Here is a 12,107-nt window from a genome sequence, read left to right as displayed (position 1 = left end):
CAATTCAGCGTTTTTATTTGTAAGCTGTGACAAATGTGTCATTTTTTCTCTTTACTGCAATCCTTATGATAGTTCTATCAGATAGGAGTCTGTCTTTGGGAACGATGGCTAAGCAAGGGGAAACCACTCTAAGGTTTGATGCTAAGCACTACAGGCAGTTGCTCACTTTAGAAGACATCTGCGAAGATGTGAACTTGGGGCATTTTAACACATCAGGACAGAGACATTTACCAGGGCTGTGGCCCACAGCAGGTCGTAAACTGAAGCCCTAGAAGGGGCCCAACTGTGTGGGGAGCATTGCTGCCCTGCAGGTGGTAGGTGTGCTTCCAGCTCCATCTTCTGGGTTTGCCTCAGTGGGGTCAGATGTGGTGGCGGTTGTAGAGATAGGATGGGTACAGGCCATCGTAATGCCACTGACGCCACTGCTCCACGGCCTCCCGGCCCCGCTCTTCCTGTTCTGGGGAGGAAAGGCAATGTCACCTGTGAGGACACAGAGGGCTTGACCCAAGGAAAGCCACCAATGCCAGTAGCCATCAGCCTAAACTGCCTGCCCTGAGGTGACATGAGGCAAATGTACCTATGAGCCCTGATGACACAACACAGCTGGAAGGGACCTAGAGAACATGGGTCTAAAGTCCTCCTTCTGTAGATAATAGGTGACGCCCTAGCAGATGTCTTAAGGCCTTCTATGGAAAGCATTTGTGAGGCTCCTCCAGCAGTTACACAGAGGATTACCCTATAACCCATCAATTCCACCCCCAGGAATATACCCAAAAGAGTTGAAAGCAGGGACTCAGACAAATACTGTCCATAAATATTCCTAGCAGTACTATTCGCAATAACCCAAAGATAGAAACAACCCAAATGACCACCAACATATAAATGAATAAACAAACTATTTTGTGTGTATATATAAACAAATACATATGTAAATAAGCATAGAGAATAGTATTCAGCCATAAAAAGAAAGAAAGTTCCCATGTCATCGGGAAAGTCATAACATATTTTCCTATGTTTTTCTATGCAAAAAGTACATCATGACTTTACTGGCGACCCAGTACCTATCAATCATTGATGTATGATAAGTGGACTCAGCCAGGCACAAGAGAAATGTGTGATTCCACTTACAGGAACTTTCCAGAGTAGGCAAATTCATAGGAACAGAAAAGGTTACCAGAGGCTGCATGGGGAATAGGGAGATTGCTTAGTGGGTGCAGGTTTCTGTTTGGGGTAATCACAGGGTTTTAGAGCTAGACCATTTTGTGATGGCTGCACAAAATCGTGAATGTACTAAATGCTACTGAGTTGTTTACTTAAAGATGGTTAAATGACAAATTTGGAGGCATATAGAAATGATCACATTTGGGAAAAAAAATTGTGGAAATTGTTGGGAGCATGGGCAGTCCTAACAGAAGATGAAATCAAGGATTAAAACCCCAAAATATCTTCCCTACCTCTGTATACTCCAATGTGAACTTCACCAAAAAGCCTGGGAACCTGAAAGCCTGTGCTTGGGAAGCTGACGACCTCTGTGGCATTGGGCTAACGGAGCTAACAGGGTAAAAAACTTTTTTTTTAATTAAACGGGGGTCCCCATGGTCTATAGCATCTGTGTGAGTCAGAAACTTGGGCCAATGCTGACCTCAACAGGAAGGGCCCTGTTCCCAGGGGATGAGCAGAGAAATGGCTCCTGGGAATGCCTCCTTCCTGTGTGAGTGAGGGGCAGGTGCTAACCTTGGTGCTGAAAAACCCCTTAGGTACTTGGTACCCCAGAGGTGGCCTGGAGCTTCTGGTGTCGGCCTCCAGCCCTTTGAGACATATTTCAAGCCCAGAGGAGCGACTCCGGGCAACAAACTTTCTGCCAGCCTTGAGTGATTTTTGCCAAAGCTGATTTGGCACACCTTTCATGAAGTAAGTACTCTGGGGAGAGGCTGACCGTCCATCTGCTCTCGGTGATTCCGAGAATAGGCAACTTAGTCAGGTCAGATAGCGAATGGGGTCCCACATCCTGACTGAGGGGTAGTGTTGGGCGCCTCAGAGAAGGACTCAGGAGACAGATGCTTGAGCACTGCCCCAGGGCGGAGGTTTCGGGCAACCAGGCCCCTACGCAACAGCATTCTAGGGCAGAGGCAAGGTAGAGGGAGAAAAATTGAACTAGTTTCCCTTTTTTTTCCTGGCAATCTAGGGCTGATTCCCCTCTTTGCTCTATTGATCAAGCTCTGGGAGACCCCCTTTGAGTTGTTCGGCTTTACTCTCCCCACTCTGCCCATCCTGTGGGCCAATTCCTGGATAGAAGAGGATCTCCAAGGTCTCTGCATTTGGTCGTCCTTGATTTGTAAGAACAGGAGCTCTTCTCTCTCTTTTTATAATTTTTTGCTTTTTTAAAAAAGTTTTTCTTTCTTTTTTGAGTGTGAGAGGGAATAATTAGACAGGAAGAAACAGCACTCCCAACATGCTTCCCATCCTGTGATCCACCCCCAGCCTCAGCCAAGCCCAGATCATGGGTACATGTGTGACCGGCATAATCAGGGAGGTCTCCCAAAGAGAACCCAGACCTCACATGGGAACCCATGTGGATCAGCCTTTCAGAGCATTGCATTTTGCTGCATCTGGTCCTAGAGCTTTGCTGTCAGATATGCCTTAGTTCCAATCCTGGGGCTACCCTCGTAGCTATGTCGCCTTGGGTATTTATGTATCCTTTTTGTTTGTTTGCCAGAGGATGTGTGTGCTCACCAGAGAGAAACAGAGGGAAAGTGAGAAGGCATCCCCCACTGCCACCATGGGAAACGGTCACACTGTAACCCCTTCTCCATCTCTCCCTTCTTTCCAAATTTTGGGCACACACACACACACACAACACACACACACCCAATGTTTCTCAAGTTGCCAGTTTGGGGACTCAAACCACACAGTCAGCCTAGCGGGCTCCAGTCACACTGCTTCCTTTTTTTTTTTTTTTTTTTTTTTTGGGGAGTTTTTTTTTTTGGGGATTTGGGCCCGCCCAACAGAGAGAGACAGAGAGATAGAAAGCGATAAATCACCCCCCAGGGGGGATGGTCACGCCACAATCCCTTCTCCTCCATTCTCTTCTCGGGATCTTGGGCACGGACACACACGCGCCTGGCATAAGTTTTAAGCCACCGGGTCCAGGAAACAAACTATGGTCGGCTACATGGGAGTCCAGCGACATAGCCATTACGCTAACTGCTGGTCCCAATCACACCACTTTCTAAGTCTCAGCTTTTGAAACTATACAATGGAATCACAAGACCTAGTGTGGAGACTGGTCGCAAAGATCTAAAGGCTCAGGACAGGGCCCAGCAAAGAGTGCTTGATGACAGCAGCTGTGGAAACAGCGCGCAAAGGCCTGTGCCTGCTCCACAGCAGCTTCTCCATCGGCCTGGGTGCGACCTTGGTGTCCTCCATGAGGACCTGTCACTCTACAGGTGCCAAACCCCAATCCTAATTCACCAGGGAAGGGAAAACGGTGACTGTTTTCCACCCACAGACTAGAGATCTGAACCTGAAACATTGTGAAATGCACAAAATAAAGTGCTATTATTAACAGTATGAGGAAAATATCACACTGAAGGGATGTTGGAGGCCACATTCTCATTTTTTTAAATGCCTCTCCCGAAGTCGTCCACCAAGGTAAACAAAGCTCTAATAGAAGTGTTTGCTTTTGGGCTCTGACAGCCTGAGGTTTTCCCAGTGAGTTCTCAAGAACACTTTATTTGCCAAGATCTGAGCCCAATACCTGTTTGCGAAGCTCAGCCTCATGTCATCCACAGGCCAATGAGTAAGCCTGCCTGGGGGCATATCCTGTCACTCGGAGATGCCTTTAGAGGACGTTACCACCCCACTCTCAGATTAAACAAGCTGGAACAGAGAAATCTGACTTTCTCTAACATGGGGACATACCCTGGGGTCTGGTGTCCAAGCTCATACATACCCAAGAGTATCAGGTAGGGGAGTTTGTTCCTGAGCATTTCAATCTTAAGGTTGAAGACCAAAAATGAAACACACATGTGCGCACACACACACACACACACACTCGTCTGCTGGTTTGCTCACAATGAAATGTTCCTGTGGATGTTGTCTTGGGTGACACTCAAGGGCGCATAATAGCAAAACCAAATCACACGCATGAACAGCTGTGGCTCAGGGTTAGAGCCCCCCTACTGCCCTCCCTACCCACACCCATCCTCCACTGAGGCTCTGGTGCAGCTGGCACCTGCTGAGGCAGGGCTCCTGTCTGCAGAGCTGAGGGTGGGAATCAGATGGGCCAACTTCCTGGTTGGTTACACTGAACTCCCTTAGCCTTGTCTGCCTTTATTTGCTGTAAGAGGCAAAAGGCCAAGGCTTAGCAAAGAGGCACTAACAGATGGGCAAGGGCACAAGCAAACCACGTGCAGACTTTGAGAGTGGCTGATCCCTTTGTGTGAGTCGGAGCATCAAGATTGGCTATAGACGTTGCTGTTGGAGTAGGAGGTTGGTGGAAGTGGGGTAGTGAAGCCGGTGCTTTCCGAGTTTGATTTTCCTGGTTTGCTTCAAGCAATCAGTTGAGATGCTGATTTTAGTGAATAGATGAGTAAAGGCCTAGATTTTCCAGGAAAAAGTAGTTCGTGGAGCTGTTCTATTAATCTAAATCCAAGGCACCTGAAAGTGAGTTCAAAATCCACCCAACACAACCCTACCAGAGCTAAGCCACTAATTTTGGGAGGTAGACTGAGAAGACAGACTGCCACCCTGATCTCTAAGTGAGAGGAAGGAAGCAAAGGAGTTTTATAACCACACAGCCAGAGAACAATTCCCCTGCCCCCAGTCTCCTAGGCAATGGTGACATGAGTACTCTGTTTTCTTCCGTACCTTCTACAGTTCTGTAAAGCCACCATTTAGGGGACTTGCTCCTTTATTTTCAAGGCTCCTGTAAATACGAATCTTCCCTTACCTCGCTCCTCCAACTCAAATCCAGGAGGAGAATCGGAGGTGTACCCTGCAACTTTTGCACAAAGCCCCACCTCCCTGAAGACGCTGGCCAAACAGATCTTACCATCATTCTGTTCTTCCACAAAGTTCTCGAATTCGTTCCTCTGTTCTTCATAATATTCTCTCTGAAGCTCGTCAGCCCGCAACTTCTGCCTGTTTTCCGCTGTGAAAGGAAAAGAGGCAAGAGTTGCTCCCAGAAAGAAGGCATCTACGGGAACACACTTTATGTGAGAAACTGAATCTTGTTTGGGCGCTGTGCTGTTTGTGAGAGGGAAAGAGGTGGGCCACTTCACTGAAATGATTTACCCCTGACATAGACTTCAAATCCTGAAGGATCGGGAAGGTCAGACAATCCCACCACCTCATTTTGCAAGGGATAACACAGAGCCCCCAGGAGGAAAAGCACCTTAACTCCAGTCATAAAGTCAGTGGTGTGTCCAAGTCTACTAAGCCATTTGGGGACCAGAAATAGCATGATCAGAAATAAATGCCACAAAAGAATGATCCCATTTAAAGTTAATTGCACATTCATAAGACCTTCAAATATAGTCAACATTTTTGAGTCCTTATCACAGCCAGGATGTACGTAGATTTAACTCCAGGATTAAAAAAGTAAGAAAGGGGCCAGCACATGGCACTGGAGCCCCGCATGATTAACCACAGTTCAAGTCCTGGACGGGGCAGCTTGAAAATTATGCCAGGTGCATATGCGTGTCCCAAATCCCAAGAGGAAAATGGAGAAGAAGGGATTGTGGTGTGGCTATTCCTCAGGGGCTGATTTCTCATTTTCTCTCTTGCTGTCTCTGTCTCTCTCCAGGAAGCACACACACTTTATAACAAAATCCTTAAAAAAAAAGAAAAGAGCAAAGAAAGATTCTATCCCCTTTATTTAAAAAGCCTGTAATCCACTTAAAGAGAAAGATATAAAAACAAATTCATCAATTTTATGACTGCTAGAATAAAAATCTATGATAGCTGTGGTTGCCTGGAGGAAACTATTTAAAGCACTCTATTTTCAAAAGCTTGTTTTGGTTTTAAATGGGAGTGTGGGAGGGAGAGAGAAAGGTATGTGTGTGTTTGTATACATATGTGTGTGTGTGTATGTACACACACACACATATATATATAATTGTGAAAGGGTGCATGCACTTGCACGCCCGAGAGAGAAAGAATGGTCCCCAATGGGATGTGATGACTCTGCAACTCTTTTTCCTCCCTTTCTCTGCCCTGTCAGGATGTGAGGCATGCAGGTGCAAGCATCTGGTGGTTTTTCAAATCTCTGGGGCTGGTGATCAAAGCACAGTTAGCCACAAGGGGTCCAACTCCCAAGGCACAGTGCTTAAACACTGCCATATTGGGCCAGCCCAAGAAAGTTGTTTTTGACTAGGTCTCACCATATTGCGATTGCTCTGTCCCAGCCTCCCAGAGAGCTTGGACCACAGGCACGCACCACTGGACCCAGCCTGTTTAGGTAAGTTGGGAACCAAACCTGGGCCTCACTTGGAGCCTCACCCACCGCACAGTGGTGCCCTCCCACTTTAGCCACTGTGCCAGGTTTCATATGCTTCAACTGGAGAATCCATGAAGGCAAACAGGCCGTGTCTGGTGGAGGGAAAACTGGTCCCTCGGAATGCCTCACATTGCATGGTAGAACTTTCTTCGTGTTAGAGGCAGAGGGACTGACGTGCTCTTGTTGCCCCCACCAACTTCAATTTGCAAGAGGAAGTGGTGGTTGATAAGGGAAACTGAGGAAAGCCACACATGGGTGTTGAAAGAAGCAACAAATTTTTTTTTGGTCCAGCGTAACACTAGAAAGCTTCTCAAATCCAGGACCAGCAGGTGGCGTGGTGGTTAAAGTGCTGGACTCTCTCATGTGGCTGACAACAGTTCAATGCCTGGACCTGATGGCTTGCTTTCTCACTTTGTGTCTGTCTCTGGTCAAATTAAAATAAATGAATTAATAAATAAAAATAATAAAAAAAGAAAGCTTCTCAAATCCTTCTTGTCAGTAAGTAGCTCACATTGATAAATAAATTGTAGAAATATTAATTATTGCTATTATAGTTATATGGTTATTTTTAAATAATTATTTTATCTTTTTAATTGTCATTATTTTATTTTATTTCTTTGAAGTTGACCAGAGAAAGAGAAGGAAAGTGAGAAAGCAAGCTGCCAAGAACCACAGTCAGCCTTGTGTGAGTCCAGCCACCTTAACCGCCAGGGCCACCTGCTGGCCCTTATATTATTATTATTTTTTAAGAGGTTTTTGCTATAGGGCGCATGCACTCACCAGAAAGACAGAAAGAGACAGAAAGTGAGAAAATACCCCTCAGGGGGATGGACACACTGCAATCTGTTCTCCTCTAGGGATCTTGGGCACTCACACCACGCCCAGTGTGAGTTTAAGCCACCAGGTCTGGGACTCGAACCGTGGTTGACTACATGAGAGTCCAGTGACATAGCCATTATTCTAACTGCTGGTCCCTCTATATTATTATTTTTAACTCAGATTAAAAATTAAGTTATCTGGGGCCAGCCTGTGACATGATGGTGAAGGCAGCTGGATCCCGCATGGCTGACCATGTGGTTGAGTTCCGGACCCAGCGGCTTGAGAAACATGCCAGGTACAGGGGCGTGCATGTGCCAAATCCCAGAAGGAAAGAGAAAATGAGAAGGGATTATGGCATGGCATGCCACACATCAGGGTGCTTTTTCACTTCCTGCCTCTCTCTCTTTGGCAAGGGCATGCACCCTTTGGCAAAAATTTTTTTAAATCGACATCGTCTGGGAGGACCGGCAGGTGGTGTATTGGTTAAGGTGCTGGACACTCCCACATGACTGACCACAGTTCAAGTCCCGGACCTGGTGACTTGCTTTCTTAATTTCCCTCTCTGTATCTCTCTCTCTAGCTCTCTTTGTGTCTCTCTGGTCAAATTAAAATAAATGAGTGAATAAATATAATAAATATTTTTTTAGAAAAAAATCAACATTATGTGTCATTGGTTTAGCACAGATTCCTGAGGAGTCATATTCTTTCCCAGAGCTCCACCTTTACTCACATAATTGTAGGAAACTTCAGTCGAAGGAGTGGGTAGTCCAGCCCAGCCCCATGCCCCCACCCCTGCCCACATGCACACATTTCTCAGGCTCAGAGATGTGCAGTGACTTAATGGAAGTCACACAGCTGGTTGGGACCAAGCTGGGGCCAGAGCCTGGAGACCCAGGCTCCCACTCTCCACTCTTGGCTGAGAAGACAGCGTTCATGGCAGCATCCCCCCAAATCACCATAGGGGAGGGTGATGCTGCCCCCAATACGGGAAGCTGTCATGGAAGGAGTACTTAGTGTTTAGAAAGCAGGGGTATAATTAGCTATGCCAGATCCTAAAGAAGCATTTTCCATTCCTTTCATACTCAGAAGGAAGAAAAATAATCCTAAACTGCCTTTTTTGGAAGTGCCACAAATTAGGCCTTTAATGTAGCAGTGAATAAGAACAATTTAATTCTCAGTTTTTGCCATAGGACACATGCACTCGCCAGAGAGAGACAGAGAGAGGGAAAGTGAGAAATCATCCCCCGGGAGTGGGGAATGGCCACACTGCAATCCCTCCTCTAACATTCTCCCCTAGGATTTTGGGCACAGATGCCCTGGCATGATTTTCAAGCTGCTGGGTCCAGAATTCAAACCACAGTTAACCATGTGGGAATCCAGCACCTTAACCACCATGCCATCCGCTGGCCCCAAGTCGGTATTTTTATCCTATACATCATTATGCTGTATTCCTTCTCAAGAACATAATGTTCATCAGATTCTCCTTCACCTTAAAGTAACCAGCACTTTTGTCCCAGAAGCTTGGAGATGTCAGATGCCTGTCTTCTGGCTCCAAATTCAAGTTTATTGAAGGGCCACCTGCCCACTATCTAACCTAAGGGACACTGCACTGTCCTCCTGCCCAGCCAGGGGAGTAAATGACAGCAGATACATGTGTGTGCAGTGACAAGGGTTCACCAGGCTGTCCTGGGCCTCCCATGACGGCCAGACACACAGCACCGTCCCTCTCTGCAAGGGATGAGAGCTCAGGCTTCACTCTGCACCTCACAGTTCCGAGTCCACTTCAAAGGATGGAAGATTTGCCTGCCTTAAAGTTGTGCCCGTTTGCCCTGAAAGTCTGCCAAGAGGTTGCTTCTCTGATTTCAATCAAGAACCTCTCAACCTTCATCACAGCTTTTCAGTGTTTCTTGAAATTGGCTAATTTTTAAATCCCAAGTCATATGAGGCCTGGAGATTTTCCTTAGTATGGTTATACTGATCCAGTTGGAAAAGGAAAAAAAGAAGTTGATCTCCAAAGCATTTTCATCTCTGTCCTTTCCCATCATTTGAAAACAGTCTTGCTATTTTTACTGAGCAAGTCACCTTGCTGAGTGTGTGCCGAGGAACACAAAGAGTTCATTCATCCACATGCCCAAGGAAAGAATCAAGCCATGCACTCAGTTGGGACTGTCCGAGCTCAGAGTCTTGGAAGTGAGTTTAGGGGCAGAAACCTCAAATGCCTTCATGGGTCTGCAGGTCAAGGGTGCAAGGGCGCTGCAGTGGTAAAGCCATGGGACCACGGGGCCATGAAACCAACAGCCCGCTGGGTGGGAGACCCATTTACACAAATGCATCAGAAATTAAAATTTAAAATAACTCTGCTGGCTGAATACAGCTCTTTCAAGGGCTTATAAATAAGGAAATTAGGGCCAAAGAGAGGAAGTGGCTGGGACCACTTAGCAGCAAAGCTGTCACCAAACCCACACATGTCAGCATCCAGTGCCCTGTCTCTTCCCCTGCAGGCAATGCCGGTTGCTCTATTATAGTGAGTCTGCTGTGCCAAGACCCCAAAGAGCACACAGTGAGGTGTCATGTCCCTTCTAGACTGGAATATGCAGCTCTTCTGCACATTTTCACTGCTGAGTGCACTTTGCCGTGGCTCTGACCTTTTTTGCCCCTTGCCCTAATGATGTTTTCAACCCAACCTGGGATCCGCTATAAGGAAACAGGTGGGATTTCTCATTCCCAGCTGCAGTCACGGTGACACCTGAGAACCTTGTAGAGCCCTGGGTCCCAATATCCCCTACCCTCTGGCCCACTTCCGGGGATGCAAGGCAGGCCCCCAGCATCCTTACCATTGACCTCATCTCTGGATTTTGGGGACCTCTTGCCACGCTTCCTGAGGAAATTTGAGGCCTCCGATTCCTGCATGAAAATCTTCTGTTTCACATCTGAAATCAGAGAGGCCAGTCAGCACCAGCTGCCCGGGGAGCCGGCCCTATCTGCCCTGTGTGTGGTCCCTGCACTCACCTTCCTGGGCCTCTTCTCCTGCTGCCTGCCTGGTGCCCACGGAAGCACAGGTGCCCTCCTGCAGCACTGCGGGACAAGGGCACAGGGTGAAGGCTGCAGTCCCACAGGGCAGCCAGGCCTGGACTTGACCTCCATGATCCCGCTCAGGCCCTGGTGTGGGACCTTGCGACGCTCAGTACCAGCCACTGAGCTGATCTTCCCAGGAACCCACCAGGTAAGCTGGACAGGAGCTGGAAGATGCTCCTACTTTTTTCTTTCTTGCTGCTTTTTCTGTATTACATCGTCTTTCACACACATCCCAAACATAGCCATCTTAACAAAGAGCACACTCCTTTTTACCTGTTCCACTTCAACACACTGACCTGTGTAAGTTAAGGCTTACTGTGTTACTGACAGGATCCACCTGACCCTCCCATACTCACTGGACAGGAGCACCACGGCCGAGACGCAGGACAGGAGGAGGACCTGTCTCCAGGTCATCTCTGAGGCTAGCTTCCTCTAGGAACCACAGGCAGAAGAGGTGTCCTGAGGCTGCCGCCAGCTGGGTCCTTGCTTCTGAATCTGGCAGGCCAGGCAAGCAGGTGGGAGGGAAGGACGGAGGGACGGAGGGAAGGACGGAAGGAGGAAGGGAATGACGGAGGGAGGGAGGGGAGGACGGAGGGGAGCATCTGGTGATGCCACCGGGGAGAGTGGGAGGGGTCCTGGCTGCAGCTCCCGTTGGCTGCTCCTGGCTGGAGCACCGGAGATGCTTTTTGTGCCTGGCCAACTGCTACAGAAGCAGGGCTTGTTGCAGGGCCCTGGCTGGGACAGTTCTGAAGTGGCCTTTCCAACATCCACACCCAAGGACTTGCTGTTGAGAATGCTCAGCCTCAGAGTTAGGAATCTGGAGACCAAGGCCATGTTGCAAAGATGCTAACGAAGCCATCTGAAAGCACACCTCCCAGCCCCTCACTGCCCCTAGCTCTTTCATCATCAAGTCCTATTGATTCTACTTTTTTAAAAAAAGATTTATTTTATTTTATTTATTCATTCATTTATTTTAATTTGACCAGAGAGAGAGAAACAGAGAGAGAGAAAGTGAGAAAGCAAGCTACCAGGTCCAGGACTTGAACCGTGGTCAGCCATGTGGAAGTGTCCAGCACCTTAACCACCATGCCACCTGCTGGTCTCCATTCTACTTTTTTTTCATTTATTTTTTGCAGGGATTTTTACTATAGAGAGCATATGTTCACTGGAGAGACAGAGACAGAAAGCAAGAAATTACCCTCAGGAAGGATGGCCATGCCACAATACCTTCTCCCCCATTCTCCTCTCCGGATTTTGGGGACACGTGCACACACACCTGGCATGAGTTTGAAGCCACCAGATCTGAGACTTGAACCGTGGTTGGCCATGTGGGAGTCCAGTGATGTAATCACTATGCCGTCTGCTGGCCAATTCTACTTCTTAAATCTTAATGCTCTCTCTTCTCATCATTCTCACTGCTCCAGCCCTTCCCAGACATCACAGCTCCTGCAATAGCCTTCATCTAACCTCTCACCCCTCATGTCACTGGAAGCGTGGACATCCTGAAAAACCCTCATGGTCACTGCCATGCTTAAGATCATTCAAAGACTGGCTCAGCTGCAGTGGTGTACACTGCTAAGACCTGTGCTCTGTCAGCTGGAACCACAGGAGAGGCCCAGGTTTGATCCTCAGTTCAACCTAAAAGCTGTCGAGGATCTACAGAGCACCTGGCCATGGCAACTTGAAGCTTTTCTTCCAAAGATGACATTTAAAT

At 47.7% G+C, this 12,107-nt stretch overlaps 1 protein-coding gene across 3 annotated transcripts; it reads right to left on the bottom strand.

The window, feature by feature from the left end:
- Positions 1–10,935, bottom strand: UCMA (upper zone of growth plate and cartilage matrix associated). 3 transcript variants are annotated; one of them, XM_006150000.1, is made up of 5 exons: positions 10,750–10,935; positions 10,328–10,393; positions 10,153–10,248; positions 5,054–5,152; positions 1–457 (listed from the first exon to the last, which is right to left on the bottom strand). In XM_006150000.1, the coding sequence occupies exons 1-5, from the start codon at positions 10,805–10,807 to the stop codon at positions 360–362; spliced, it is 417 nt and encodes a 138-aa protein (XP_006150062.1). In that variant the 5' UTR covers positions 10,808–10,935; the 3' UTR covers positions 1–359. The 3 variants fall into 3 exon arrangements, with proteins under 3 accessions (XP_006150062.1, XP_006150063.1, XP_014443871.1); XM_006150001.1 differs by lacking the exon at positions 10,328–10,393; XM_014588385.1 differs by lacking the exons at positions 10,153–10,248; positions 10,328–10,393.
- Between the last annotated feature and the right edge of the window lie 1,172 nt (positions 10,936–12,107).

Source organism: Tupaia chinensis, unplaced genomic scaffold (genome assembly GCF_000334495.1).
Source record: "Tupaia chinensis unplaced genomic scaffold, TupChi_1.0 Scaffold000275_1, whole genome shotgun sequence".
NCBI classification, from domain to species: Eukaryota; Metazoa; Chordata; class Mammalia; order Scandentia; family Tupaiidae; genus Tupaia; species Tupaia belangeri.
This window is presented reverse-complemented; position numbering and strand designations above follow the sequence as displayed.